At 33.2% G+C, this 16,452-nt stretch overlaps 1 protein-coding gene across 2 annotated transcripts in view; it reads right to left on the bottom strand.

Annotated features, from left to right (window-relative positions):
* Positions 1-16,452, bottom strand: part of LOC144437135 (zinc finger protein 236-like) — a 76,155-nt gene that overhangs the window by 34,975 nt on the left and 24,728 nt on the right. For both annotated transcript variants that reach the window (XM_078125993.1, XM_078125994.1), the window contains exon 2: positions 1,642-2,018. In XM_078125993.1, coding sequence (XP_077982119.1) covers positions 1,642-2,018 — 377 coding nt within the window. The remainder of the gene's footprint in view (positions 1-1,641; positions 2,019-16,452) is intronic.

Consider the following 16,452-nt stretch of genomic DNA (forward strand, 5'->3'; position numbering starts at 1 on the left):
GCTACCAAATGAGAAAGGGTTAGATCAAATAAACGTGTTTGATTTGAAATGAAATGTCACTGAATAATTTTGCATGATATGCCTGGTGGCAATTTTGTCTGGCTGGCTTCACACCGTTTGTTGTCAATGCTATGTACAGAATTGTAGTAGGCTGAATATGTGATCACACGTAAAAGATGGTGTGCACAGATTGTAGACAAACCACTGTACCCTGAATATGTGAGTAAAATGTGAAAGAGTGCTGTAAAACTATTGTAACCTGAATATGTGAGTAAAATGTGAAATAGTGCTGTAAAATTACTGTAACCTGAATATGTGAGTAAAATGTGAAATAGTGCTGTAAAATTACTGTAACCTGAATATGTGAGTAAAATGTGAAATAGTGCTGTAAAATTACTGTAACCTGAATATGTGAGTAAAATGTGAAATAGTGCTGTAAAATTACTGTAACCTGAATATGTGAGTAAAATGTGAAAGAGTGCTGTAAAATTACTGTAACCTGAATATGTGAGTAAAATGTGAAATAGTGCTGTAAAGCTTAGCTAACACTTAGACACAGAGCAGTTTTTACAGTGCTGTGTGTACTTTTATATATGTGCATGTCTCACAAAATACATGTACTTAAAAATCTATCAACTTGGTAACTTGGTAATTTCATAGTCTTTTCATTCTACCATCTCCAGTACATTCCTTTAAACTCACTTTTTTTTCATGTGTATAACCAAGTCTCAACATGGCCATAATTGCTATTATCCTGTAACTCATTGACCAGAAAGCTCCTAGTTTGTAACATTGAAAACTTACACTGTCTGGTTTTCTTTTCAGATTTGCAAATGCAGCTCTGTACTATAATCAACTATTGGGACAATACATTGCCACTCATCATATTGGCATTGTTGGCTTGTAATGAACTTACAAAAATTAGAGGCAATCCAGACTGAGCATGCTCAGGCTCAAAGGACTATGGGATAATCTGTAGGGTTAGGCATTCAAGGTGTTGTATATACAATGAGCTGTATACATGTATATGTATGAATGTCTGTGTGCAAACACAAAGTGTGTATGTATGTATGTATGTATGTATGTATGTATGTATGTATGTATGTATGTATGTATGTATGTATGTATGTATGTATGTATGTGTGTTATATAATGTATGTATGTATGTATGTATGTATGTATGTATGTATGTATGTATGTATGTATGTATGTACGTATGTATTTGTATGTATACATACACACATACACACACATACGTGTGTACATACGTATATATGCACACTCACACATATGTATGTACATCGTCTATGTGTATGTATTGTGAGTATATGTGAGGATATATTGTGGCTCTTATTTTAAAGTAATGATATTATGTCATTAGATTATCAAAAAGTACTTTAAATAGCTCTGTAAAGTTGTTAATTTTCAGTGCACACTTTTGTTGCAACATGGCAGTATTAGACATACCAACAGGAGGTATTTTAGGATACTACTCTCACCTTTGAATAAAATCATCCTATGTAAGAAAGGCAAACAGCTGAGCATTGCATGCTAGATTATGACCCATTCTATTAGTCCCCTCCCCCAAGGGCATATACATTAAGGCTAATAAGATTTAAAGCAAGAAATGTCTGTGCTCACCTGCAAATTAAACTCATCCCCACACTCACTGCACATTAGGTATTCTTCCTTTTCATGTAGCATGATATGGGCTTTGAGGCTAGCAACTCTAGAAAACTTCTTATGACAGTCAGGGCAGACCAGGTCATAGAGACTATGAATGGATTTATGAAGAATGAGATTATATTCCACATTGAACGATGCATCGCATTGATCACACCGATGGGGCTTGTCAAAGGCATGGGTTTTCTGATGTCGCTTGTACGGCGCCCATCTTGGGAATTCTTTGTCACAGGTTTCACATTTGTAAGGACCTCTGCCTGGGGACAAACTGGCTGGTAAATCATCAGGGTGGGGTATGCCGTCTGCCACCTCCACATTCTCCAGCGCTGATACATCTGAAAAATTACAAAAAAACCACGTTCAATTACATAAACCACAAATCAATGAGAATCTAACATAGCAATTATATCTCACTTTGCTACTCTGTTATAGGTACATGTATACTTGAGCCACTTTCAAATAAAAGAGTTACTGGTATCCTACTTCTGCAAATGAAATCTGTTTGAAATACTGACAAATATAATATCCATGTACAATAACTACTGCTGTTTGAGAAACTGTGTAAACACTAATGCATGTTTTTTTGTGATATATTCTTTTTTTTTAAAATGAAAAATGAGTTTTGAAGAAAAAACTCCTTAAAGTATTCGTAGAAGTTTTGTTTATTTCAATAAAAATGAATTATGACTCTAACATGACAAAAACTAGCAGATTTACTTTGAGTTTTCCTACACAAAGGAACTCTGCGATATCAATAATTTAATATTTGGAAACGAAAGGAAATTGCAGCCAATACATCATACACAACAACAGGATCTAATCATGTAATTTTTTTTTATTCAGGAACAGAACACAGCGAAATAATTCATTCATTCATTCATTCCTGAGCCTCAAGATAGAATAGTCAGTCTACGAATCCTGACTGTCTCATTTTAAGCTCATGGGAAGAGAGTTTCTATTTCTCATTTATTCATTTATTTTGAATACCCCTATACATGTAGTTTCATAATCAAACCCATATTTCCCTTCTTTTCCAATGAGAATGCTATGATAAGTTGTTTCAGTAACAATATTGATAATGATAGATGGCAGAGTTTGTTTTTTTATGATAATATATGAGATGGATCTTCTAAAGGAATTATTGGACAGCAGAAAGATTCAGAAATACCCTTACAGGTACTTAAAGTACCAAGATGTACTGCACCCTAGCTCCCAAACCTTGCATATTCACATTTTATTTCCAAATTAAAAACAGAAAAAAAACATGCACACACACAATATATATATATATACATATACAATTACCACAAAACAAACATCTTTGAAATCACCCAACAAGTCAAAGATCAAAGAAAGAGACGTCCTGGCGATCCTGGCGACAAACTTGTGGGCAGTAATAACTGTCATATGACATTGCAATTGGTTTTATCATCTACTCTATTACAAGGCTGAAATGAGATTTGAAGTCAGCTACAGACAGTTACAATCCTAGACTTGGTTGTGGTTTAGCCGTAAGGGTAGACGCTATACTTTCACCTTTTCTTACTTGTCTCCTGGCATAGACCCATTAAGTATCTTTCATATAAGAAATTCATTAGTCTGTTCGCTGGGCTACATCAATAAATAACTTTTGATTTCATAATTGCAATTACCTATAGATGCATAAACCCATTCAGAGATTGAAATAGATCATAGCAGAAAATGAAGACTTCCTACATCTATAGTTTCAATTTCATGCCAACAATACTTTTACAGCTCAGTACAATTGTAAGACCATTTAAATCAATATTAGGAAGTCAAATAAACAAGCAAATCTAATTTCTGGCCTATATAACTCATATGTGATATCAATTCTATTTAGCATTCTCACACAAACACATATTTGTTTGCTGTGATTGTTATTAATGTGGTATTTCTGTTGGGGTTGACTTATCTCTGTGTGAGATTCAGATTCAATGAATACTCAATTTGAATCTGTTGCACCTGCTGTTTCCTATAATACATTTGATCTAATAGTGGTAGACTCAAGTTAGCACTGGGTTCATATTCAATTAACATTTACTATACTTTCTGATTTCCCAATATCATATTTTGGTGAGACGTTGACTTTAATAGCCAGGATTTAATACACATTTACCTTCAATTTCAATTCAATTTTTCTATTAAAACACTGTGTTTGCAAGTGCAAATTTACATGCACATAGCATCAGACTCACAATCAAATTACTATCCATTCATGTAACATTTACTTCTCTGCTTATGTTGCAGAACTTGAGTTCAATTCTTGAACTTTGAATTTGAGTGATGCAGATTCACACAGTATTGGCAATTCTTGTAGCCTACAGATTAAGTCACTGATACAACCTTTCTGTGGGGGTTCATACTTAACTACAGTATAAACTTGTAGTGTTCTCACTCCTTTTTTTATACGAGAACAGGTTCAGAAAACCAGGTTCTCTGCTATTGGCCACTGGTTGATATATGTGTTCATTTACATATTGGTGTATTTTCCACCTAGATTTGTCTTATTTGCTGCTAATGGCCACTGGTTATTATATGTGTTCATTTACATATTGGTGTATTTTCTACCTACAATGTAGATTTGTCTTATTCTCTGCTATTGGCCATGGGTTGATATACAACTGTATGTGTTCATTTACATATTGGTATATTTTCCACCTAGATTCATCTTATTCTCTGCTATTGGTCACTGGTTGATATATGTGTTCATTTACATATTGGTGTATTTTCCATCTGTCTTATTTTCAGCTGTTTGCCATTTGTATGTGTAGAAACTGACTCAACTACTGTACATAATAATGTACATACATGATTAATACAGTTACAATTGTGAATAATGTAACATAAGAATTCAGAGAATGGCACGTTTTGTTGTATATGGCCCCAAGGCAAAACAAAATTAGTGAAACTCTGCCCTATGGACAAAAGTCTAACTATTTAATAAGATATAAATAGAGGATTAAAATAAATCTACTTATATAGTCAGGCAGTTTGATAGTATTACTTGTAATCAAGTCATCTGTACATGTACAAGAAAAGAAGTAATACACAGCTGAAAGGTAACTATACTACGTGCCCAATTTGTTTCACTACAGGTATTAAATTTTGTCCACGATCTCTTACTCCAAATACAAATTTATTGAAATTGCAATCATTCAATATTCCATGCACATGAAGAAACATAGTCGGATTTAAATCTGTATGGTAAGTAATTTGGGCACATTTCCTTTTGCATTAACATTGAACTCATGATGATCGCCTCACTGGACTTCTTGGAAGACAAGTTTATGTAATATATACATGTACTATCCAATTTAGATAAAGATTAATATTAGTATCAGTTCATGTGCTGTAAAGCTGTATACTTTTGGGGTAGATGCTGAGGGGGACCTGGGAGGAGGGGGGGGGGGGGATGAGCGGGGGAGGGGGGGAGAGGATTAAAGATAATGATTACATGCATACCATCTTGATCATTAAATATGCAAAGATACAATCATCTACCCGAGAAAACACAATGGCAATATTCATACAAAGTTGGACTTCATACAAATTTTTGCTAACTTTTCATAATTCATTACCTTAATTAGAAATGATATGACCCCAGCATGTACATGTACATCTAATTGGCAAGTGATATGCAATGAAAAGAATCCATTTTTCAGAACTTTTGTCATCAAATGCAAGACAGCTGCAATAGTGTCTCATCTTGGGCTGTGTATGAAATCTTCTCTCAAGTAGATTTACTACAGTTATTTGTCACAATATTGATTATCTAACCTTGCCAATTCAATCCTATATATCACTGCAAAAATTGCTTTCCTCTAACCTAGATCACACAGTCCATAAATTTCAAATTTATGGATTGACTTTAAAGTTATGCTCTAGTAATATTTATTTACAATGAAGCACAAGGCAAATAGTGATTATTCAGATTACGCTTTTCTCCCATTAATTTACTCCTTCTGACAGTAGGTTTAATTTCCATACAAATCAATACAACGATATTCTCAATCTTGTTCTACAGCAAGGCATGATGGGTAAAGGTCAATGAAGGTCACGTCATCCTTGTGTGGGAGTTTTCTCATTATTGAGAGATCATGACCAGAGTGCACAGACGAACTAGTGTGGTTCAACGATACTCTACTGCATAATTTAGTCTGGAAATATGCTCGGAGTCCAAATTTACTGCTTGGAAACTTGGTATGAATAAAATATTTGACATCACAAAATGATAGTTGAAATATGAACATGCATATTCAAAGATCAATTGTAAATATTTCAAATATGGCTATTCTCAAGGTATGTACAAAAGATGATACTGGGACAATGCATTCGTGAAATACACGATTTAAATTGAACAGACGATCTTCTACGAAGAATGTCATCAGCGACGAAAATAGATACATCTCATGATAGTGGTTGGATGATAATCATTTTTTCTTTGATACAAAGTGCAGTACGCAAGACATAAATCACAGAACTTGTCATCGTAAGATTACCTCCATATATATTTTAGACTGCATGATTCTAGAGAGTATATCAAAACTGTTGTTCTTGTATTATCACAACACAATATCTGCTATATCTGTATATACCCACATAAGTCAGCCTTACTTAATTCCATGTTTCTCATGATCCGACCAACCCTAGATTTCTTAAATCTGGTGAGTTTTCTTTTTAAAAATCAATGCCCTCAATGACAGGTCAGAAAAAAATGACAATGTCACTGATTGTTAGTATGGCAACTCCACGAGTGTGTGTATCTGAGAGAAAATTATCATTTATGGCTGGAATTTGGTAAATTTAATAAAACAAATGGGTTTTCTTCTGACTTTATTGTTATTTCTAAGTCATTCAGACTGTTACATTTTGATTATGAATTGAAAATTTACATTTACTCCTACACTTTTCTTTTTTAAACTTTTTTTTTTTAAATTTGTAACCGACTGACTCATCATTTTTGAGGTGTTACAATGAGAAACATAGCGTATAGGACGTACCCTCATTTTTTCTTGTGAAAAAAAAGTTTAAACTGAACTTCTCGGCTTCTTCCATGAACATGTACATTGTATATGCTTCATTGTGTGACTAAGGATGCCACTGTGTATATTTGTAAGTCAATTTATGGACTACATATTGGACTTGGCAGGTTCATCACCCCATCTGGCCATTATGGTAGAAATGCCATAGCCCTTTCACATGCAATCTCCTTACAATCCACTAATGTCATAAAAACTAACCATCTGTAACATTATGATGAATGCATCAGCACACAATTGTTTTTCCATCATGGACAAAGTAGACCATGATGAACACAGTGTCATTTCAGATCAACACTTGGTTGAAACAGTTAATGGTAGTAAGTATGAACTCGGCAGTAGCAAAACCCAAGTTATAACACAACCTGACAACCGACGTGACAAATAACACGACACAAGAGCTGCATGCATCACTTCACTGCAATTAGTATGCAGTTTGCTGCATACAATATACTTCATTTTGTTTGTACATACATAGTGCTTTCTTTCAATAACAGCTAGCCTAACAATTTATAGAGATTCATATATATATTTTCCCTGTTATTACCATGAAGCATTATTAACTTCCATTTCAAATGATTACTGAAGTCTTTATGTAAAGAATCAGCTTTTTTTTTCCATTTACCATATCCTGTAATTATTACCTACAATGTACGTCCATGCAACACATATATTCTAATATTCATTGATGGCATATGAATTATAACAAGTAATCAATCTCTGCCAGAAATGCTGGCATCATAACTTGCTAATTACTACAGTCAGACATTCCTATTTATCTTGCACTGGCCTATTTGCATTGATGCCCTGGGCTGTCACATCAGTGCAACCATGGCACGATATTTGTATTTCTATGTAATCTATGTCATACATTAAAATTGGTTTCTTATAATCATGGCAAACAAGTCAGAATATGACTAAAAAATACATACAGTGATTATAGACTATTGGAAAGTTATTTAAGTGTTGGATCTGAAACCTATAGAATGGTATATTATTTGAATGATATTGGAAAACCCTACAAATCATATATTGAATTGTGTACATGTACACGTTGATCAGTACATGGCGTGGATACTAATGTAGGATTATTACTAACACACAAGTGTGTTCACGTACTTTCATTTCTGTGTATTAATACTGGCAGTATTGTAAACCAGGCATACTCTTATTGGGTTGACATGTCTCATAGGTTAAAACAAGCACAACACACAGACAAGGAGACAAGGAGGAAAGGAGGGAAGACAGAAAAACATACATGCACACACACACACACACACACACACACACACACACACACACACACACACACATACAGACAGACATACATACACACACATACATACATACATACAGACAGACAGACAGACACACACACACACACACATACATACATACATACATACATACATACATACATACATACATAAGTACACAGACATATGTATTACAATTTGTATACTGTAGTATAGCCACTTTATACATTATTAAATATTGCAATAGTTGAAAATGCAAGTAAGACAAAAAAAAATTACTTATTTTTTTCTTATTTCTAGGTTGATTTAATAGTTTGATTCACATTTATAGATATTTATGAGTTGTGATGTTAATTGAACTGATTGTTTGGAATGCTTCCAACAAAACTGGCATAATCTCCATTTTACATGTATAAAACACTGATCCAGAATTAAACTGATATCCATGATTTTTTAAAAATATCAATATTAAATATATTTGCATAAATTCATAATACAATATAGCATCAATTTCTGATGATCCATTAGTTCTTCAAACTATGTACTCATTATGGTGTTAATCATGACAAACCAATTGCCCTTGTTCAATTCTAGGACAAAATGTAATCATTTTTATGATACATATTAAAGCACAATTCTGAATATTGTCTGCGTGACGCCATGATGTGTTTGTATGCAATCCTAATTTAGTATCATCAATTTGCGATCCATTAGTTTTGCTCTGTTCACCTAGGAGTTATAATATCATTACTGTGATTAATATTTCACTCCAGTTTGTTTTCCAGCCAACGTTGAAAACATTTATCATAATTGCAATAAGAAAAAAGCCCATTGGAATTGAACATTGATGAATGCAAAGGAAGCATCCCATCAAAAAATGTCTCTTTCTTCTGATATCAATTATATCGATATGACATCTGATATGAGTTATGTCTGCATTTTAACTAAAATTTATGAAACTGCGGCTTTTGATGAGTCCGGGCACAAAGGCAATGACGTTGCTAGACCCCAATGTGAGCAATTGCGACAGTAATTTATGACCGATGACAGCAAATTGTTGGTTGCAACACAATGACACAAATATCATGTTTGAAATAAAGAAATATCATTATTCAAGGTCTACATGTAGCTATTTTGTTAAAACAGACGGCCCACTAAGGGACCTTCTCTAAAGTTACAAATTGATCTTATCTCTGTCAAATGTGTTTCATAATAATTCCTTTAGTTTGAGCAGCTTGTACATCTAGGACTGTCTCTACGTTATCAACTTTTAAAGACCAGAATTTCAAACCCAGTTTCTCACATATTTACTATTACATGTGTTTTATCAGTGGCGCCATTATATGGATATAATACAATCACCTTTCATTCATTCAGGATCAATTATCTCTATACATGTAGCTCTGCCTCAGAACTGTATTTCACTCTAATCTTAATTTCAACACAAACTGGAGGCCTTTAATTCAGGGACCTTCTCCAAAGTTACAGTTGTCAAATATTGTTAATCACTATTGTCAGTGCAGTACCAGTGCTTGGTTTTACTACTATTAAGGGATCTTCTACAAATTCATAATATGTTTATTTTGTCAACTCTGTCATAGTGAGAAGTTTAGCTTTCTGTTATCACTGAGTACAACATACAAGACTTAAATTCAATACATGGACATCATACATGGATATTTTCATAGTTACAAGTTACCTGATTCAAGCTCATGTATAATGATGACCAATGTGCCCTCTAAGCGAATTTGACGCACACAATTTCTAGTGACGTACCAAAATTTGGTGTTCCCCTATCTGTTACTATGTGGTGACTCACAAGAAATCCCAGTTTTTATCATTTTGACTCACAACAACAAAATTTGGCTATCATTAGAGGGGCACACTGATGATGACGACACAGCATGACAAACTGACCGAGAGTACATGTAGGTCTTAGATTTATAGTCCAGTATAGACATGTGCACGACAGGTTGCTAATGAAAAGCCAAGAATGACAGTACCTAGCTCTGGAGCAAAACTCCTTTGGCTACCTTAAAAAAATATAAAAGAAAGCCTGGTAGTCTAGCAGCTAGATTGTAATATTTGATTGACGTATGCTTTTGTATATATCATTATATGTCTTTGTGGATGCTTGTGTTTTTAGGACCTGTGATGCCAAAAGGAAATTTTTCATATGTTTTTAACAAATGGACAATAAAGATTATTATTATTATTATTATTATTATTAGTCCTAGACTATGGTACAGGACATTGCTTGATTTGACATGTTCACAAGGAAATGAGAACATGAACTTGATGTATATGCATAAACATGCACTGATTGCTTTATGGATATCACTTTGGCAAATCTCTACCAAGTTCAAGGGCAAAACTGACATACATGTATTAATAGGAAACATCAAATAATCAGTCACTAAAAATATTTTACAGGTCAGGCATAAACGTGAACCTGCGTTGAACATGATGGCATATTGTAGCATGTGTATTGTCACTATATTCAATGACTTATATGGGTACTGTTGTGGAAAATCCTACAAATATCTGGCAGAAATCAAATTTTATATTCTGAAAAATCACTAAATTCATTGCAAAAAGTAGACCTGTTTCAATTTCAATTCATATTTCACTGTACTGCATGATAATAAATTATATAGGTAGTTTACATGTAAATTTTGAGATGATCCCTTGAGAGTAAAGTTGTAATTTTTTCCACTAAGAAACAATTGTACAGTAATATGGTTGTGTACTATGAAAGTGATTCAAAATTCCAGTTCTCATTTCACTTTCTCTCACTTTACTGGGTTGAAGTGTCATTTTCTACAGTTATAAATTGCAAATGCAGTGACAAATTTTTTCCCTTCTCTTCAATAATAATAACATGGCTGTTCATACTAAGTATACTTCAGTTCATGTTCTTGAAGTTTCACGCGACAAATTACAAACATGTCGAGCAAGCCGAAAAGTGGGTCTGGAAGTCACAGTATCAATCATATAGGCAATCACTGGCATTACTTAATGTTTATAGACGCATTAAACCATACTACAATATAATTTACAGTTCCAAATCCTTGATCGCAATCTTAAAAGCTTTTCCTCTATCGCAGACTGAAATAATACTGCCGATCAGTGATCAATTGATTCAACCAATACAATAGCAACAAAACAAGGGGAAAAGCAGGATGTTATATTTCAACTGTATAGGTACGCAACGAGGACGGGAAAAGTGGAGAAAGGAATGCCGATGATTGTGAAAAATAAAGCATCACCAGAACAATGAAGTCTGAGATGAAATAGTCATAAATACAAATGCAGATGGCACGACAGACTCATCAGTGTATTAGCAGCGGTCTGAAGATGTACGTGACGGCTCACACTCTTATTAGAATCGATGCGTATGCAGCTGCAGGAGAAGTTGGCATACAACAACGCCTTGTAATCTCATTGTACCCGACAATTTGCCAAGACGTAAGTCACAGTAATATTTCTGCAATAAAAATTCCCAATTTCAGTCTGGAGCACAAACCTTTGCCATAAAAATTAATGAAAATCTGGTGTCATTTGGCTTTCTAGTAACAAAATGTCTCATAAATTCATTGCTTGCACAAGCGTTAAAATTGCCAGTTTAATATAAAATACCCAGGAGAGATGAACTGACCACAGTAATTTTCTTCCAAAACGACAGTAATTTTCCTTCTCTAAATTACTTTTAAAGAATCGTCGTCTCCTTTTGTCAAATAATGGTAATTCTGAGCAAAAACGTTTCTGTAGCGTATATACTTAGAAGAACTGAAGGCGCACGAAATAACTTGTGTTATAAAACACATTCACAGCAAGTTTATAAGTCCAGCTAACTGTGATACTATGGAGACTTAGTTCATATACAAATTCCTAAATTTTAAAAATGTTGCCATAGTAACAATAAATCAAACAATAAAATCAAATTTTCCTTTATCCATAAAATCTTGACTGAATATAAAAAATACTATGTTCTCGCTAAGGTTGGGGAACCATGGTAACAGAAAGGGTGAAATCAGGTAAAAAATGATAGTTTCTCCATACACTGTATCCTAATTTTGGTGGAGAACCTTGGTAAACTGACTGGGGAACTCAGAAATGCTACCCACACATGTAGTTTATACTGATGAATGAGATTAAAAGACAGGAGGACTTGCTGCACTAGCTGTAACTGAGGTATTATTTTTTCAGACAACAAATAATATTTTCATTGAAAATTCTTAAAATACCAATAATTAGACATTTTTCATGTCAATTACAGTTGTATTATATCTATAAGTAGTATAGTAAGGTAACTGAAGTCATGATTCATTGGGGCGCTGATTTTTGGGTGCGGACCCAAAACTTGCTATCACTGGATATATTGCAGCACCACAATGTGTACTGCTACACAGATATGTTTACCACATGTGATTCAACACTGTTCAAGGTGTACAATATTATAATGAAGTCATTATACCTAAAACACTTTCAAAAAAAAATATTGAAATTGCAGCTTTAACAATTTCAGTGCTAAGCCATTGATCATCATGTGGATACAATTTGTACTTTGTTCCTTCCTGATTGCAAGACAATCAAAACGGATAATTGTTACCACTTAAATAATACTTTTCTTTTTGTTTAACTCAACATTACAATTTATCATACTCAAGATGTTTATTTTTATCTAGTTTATATACAATAATTAAAGTGGCCATATGGATGAGAATTTGGTATTTATTTTGGATTTTTATTTGATAAAACAGCTTCATTATGTTTTTCTACTTGAAAAAATAATGTGAAATAACATATACCAAGTTCATGTTCGCAACTCAATAAACTGCAAAACATTAAACAATGTGTAAAATGTTTGTTATTGTACATACAATAACAAACTTTTTACACTTTTTGCAATGTATTGAGTTATCAACATGGACTTAGTATATATTTATTTACTTAGTATATTATCAAAAACAAATTAGTATGATTTCAAATTCAACAAAAATTATCAATTTACAGTCACAGTGTTCTTTCCATGGATATGAATAATATACTGGGAAATCTTATGTCAGCAATTATCTGCTAATGGTTTCCTGTATTAGGAAATACAAACTTTATCAATGAGACATGTGTCTACATAAGACACTGTTCTTATCACTCATGATCAAATCAAGATACATTTCCAGCAGGCTTTTCCTCTATACTTGTCACTGTTATGTCATTTATTTCTCCCAAACTTAAATGACACTTTGTAGAGAATACACTGTATGTATGCATCTTTGATGTAATAGAAAGATAAATACATTTTTACATACATGGATCAACACGATAACAGATATAGGAGAGATCAAATTTGTATATACATTTTGTATTGCTATGTACACTACAAAAATGATAAATTATGTATAAACTTCTCATATCTCCACTATAATATACTCTATAAAAAAGATAAATTTTATATCCCATTGTACACGACATCTCCACTATAATAGACTATAAAACAAGATAAATGTTATATATATACACTTGGTATTTCCACTTTTATACAATACACTCTATAGAAATGAAAAGTGACATTGATAGTATTTCAAATTCCAGGCCATAGATGTTAACCAAAAAGTCAACCATGAGTACAGATGCATATCCTTTAAAGTTCATCAAATCAATGTGTATGTGTGTGTGTGTGTGTGTGTGTGTGTGTGTGTGTGTATATGTGTGTATGTGTGTGTGTGTATATGTGTGTGTATGTGTGTGTGTGTGTGTGTGTGTGTGTGTGTGTGTGTGTGTGTGTGTTTATACAGGATTTCTCTCCATGTGATTGAAAACTTGAAGCCACAAGAGTCTCCCAACACGAAAAGGCCAACTTTAGGTTTAAGTTCTTTTTTCTGTAATTTTCATGCTCTGTAACACCAACAACATGACAAATGTAATTTTTTTATCTTCATCATGATGTACATGTATAGCAGTTGAATTTCCTACATTTGCATAGATTACCCACAATGCCCTTTATCTACCCCTATTGTGTGTTTAATTTTCACTCATTGTCTATGTGTAGTTTCATAAAGTATATATATACTTATTCATCATGTATACCCTAAATTAATCCAATTCAACCTTTGACCTACAGTGTATTTTGGAAACAAGAATGCCATAAATTTCACACATGTGTTATGATTGTATTAGTTGATTAAAATTTAAAGTATCAGTTCACATATTTTTATGCACATCATGTGATTCACAAGAAATCACCATGAAAACATACACTGCCTCATATGTACAACCCTTGTACAACTTTATCCTTTTGTGGTCCACACAATTGAGTGAAAAATGGTAGCTAATGGGAAATTGCTTGATTTTCAATTTTCAAGCCTCAAGTGATTTCAAATGTGCGACGGTTTCAATGCCTCTAATTATTGATATATAAAGATATCAATGAGTTTGATAACTGCTGCATTGTGGGAATAACTGACTTAACAGCAGTAGTAAGTCATTTGTTTATTTATGTACAGTGGGAAAACTAAAATATGTTTGGGGTTTGCTGATGTTGCATTATGGGAATATTACACATGAAGATCAGTCATTGATCACTTTAACATGTGCAGTGAGAAAATTAGCACATGACTGGGTTTGATGACTATTGCACATTATGGGAATAACTGCACAGCAAATGTTACACCTAAACTATGGTGAATTTTTCGAGAACTAGAATATTATTGGGTTGATTATGATATTGCTGCATTATGGGAGTAATTGCACTACAGTGGTCAGCCGATAAATCCAAATGTATCATGGGAGAACAAACATTTACATGTAGTTGGGGTTGGTCACTGTTGCATTGTGGGAAAGGAACACAGCAGTGGACAGTCTTTGATCACTAATTTGATTCTAGGTCTTTTGGTTCATACATGTATGTGTGAAAAGAGTAATGTCAGTTCTTAGGTAATGGTTGTCTAGTCTGACAAACTAACAATATTCAATTTGTAACCATTGAAAAATGATGAAAATATTTCCAGCATTATAAAGACGAGCCAGAAAGATTAGGACAGCCATGTCCTTTGTATAAATACATATTGGAAACAGGAAACCGACTTAAAGCACAAACAGTAGGACAAATCTATATACTGTGATTGGAAAAGATATTTTTAACGTTATCTGATATTACTTCGAAAAACAATCTAGGATACAATGGCAATCTGGAACTCAAAGTCTCAACTAAAATGTCAAAAAATATTACAATCCCTTCCCTTTCAAGACAAGTTGGCATCGATTTCATTCCCCTGACTGATCAAAATCGGAAAAATCAAAATGAAAAATATATGGCCAATTATTTCTGCCGTTCTGTAGATAACACAACTAATTCAGAAAAGCTGAACTGTTTCAATGTATGTAGAATCGATGAATGAATAGGACAGACTAAAATTTAGTATCCAGTATCTGTTAGCATTTTTTTGGTTATAAATTGAGATCATTGATGTATTCTGTCTCAGCTTTATTTTACTCTTACAGCTGACTTTGTCTGCGATAAATGTCAAAGTTGGTATCTATCTATATGAGTCTTCAGATTCATCACGTTATGAACTGGGTTTATTATGTTCTGATTTATTTATGTTCCACTTCTTCTACTTGGGTAATACAGCCTTCTGGCGATTGCTCGGTAAATATTCAATTTAGTTGTCAGTTGGTTCTCTCACCCAGAGTCATTTGTTACATGGCACAGACAATTCTTTATTTCCTGCAGTCAAACAACTGATATGCCTTCTGACGTACAATCTTGATGAAGTTTTCCAAGGGCATAATTTCCTTTCCGAGCACATCTCACACAATCTTTTAAGTGCCTGATTTTATAAGAAGCACGTCGCAACGTTCTGCATAAAATGAAATTAGTCAATCAGAAAATCTTGATACATTTATTCCCTTCAAAAATGCATTAGGATGATGTAGGTTTATCCTGTTATTTGTATTCATCGACAGTCACTCTATCACGTCGCTTTCAATTTTCATCATATATTTTCCTCTTAAAATGTACCAAACCTGTAATATTTCACTTTTTAAAAAAACTTTTTTGTGAATTCCATGATTATTTCGGATTAGGACAATGTGTAAAATACTCAAAAACAGTATAAAATCCAAATAAATGTTCAATTTTGAGGTAAACATTAAAAGTGTCTTTGTAAATTCTCCCTACCAGTCCCTAATGGTACTAAAAATATCACTAAATCTGATCAATGGAACTTTCCAATAAATTTCATCACATTTCATCACTACCAAATGTGTTATTCCAAACTGAAGGTCCATTGTCCTCTTATTACTATGACTATTTTTCCCTCCATTTTTTTTAAAATTTATTTTTTCAATCTTAAGAAATTTGAAAAAACAAAAAAACAATACAATATGATCCCATTCTTCATATAATTTTGATCGAAATTAATCAAAAATTTTTCAATTTCCTGTAATTT

The sequence above is a fragment of the Glandiceps talaboti genome, chromosome 7 (assembly GCF_964340395.1).
Source record: "Glandiceps talaboti chromosome 7, keGlaTala1.1, whole genome shotgun sequence".
Taxonomy (NCBI): domain Eukaryota; kingdom Metazoa; phylum Hemichordata; class Enteropneusta; family Spengelidae; genus Glandiceps; species Glandiceps talaboti.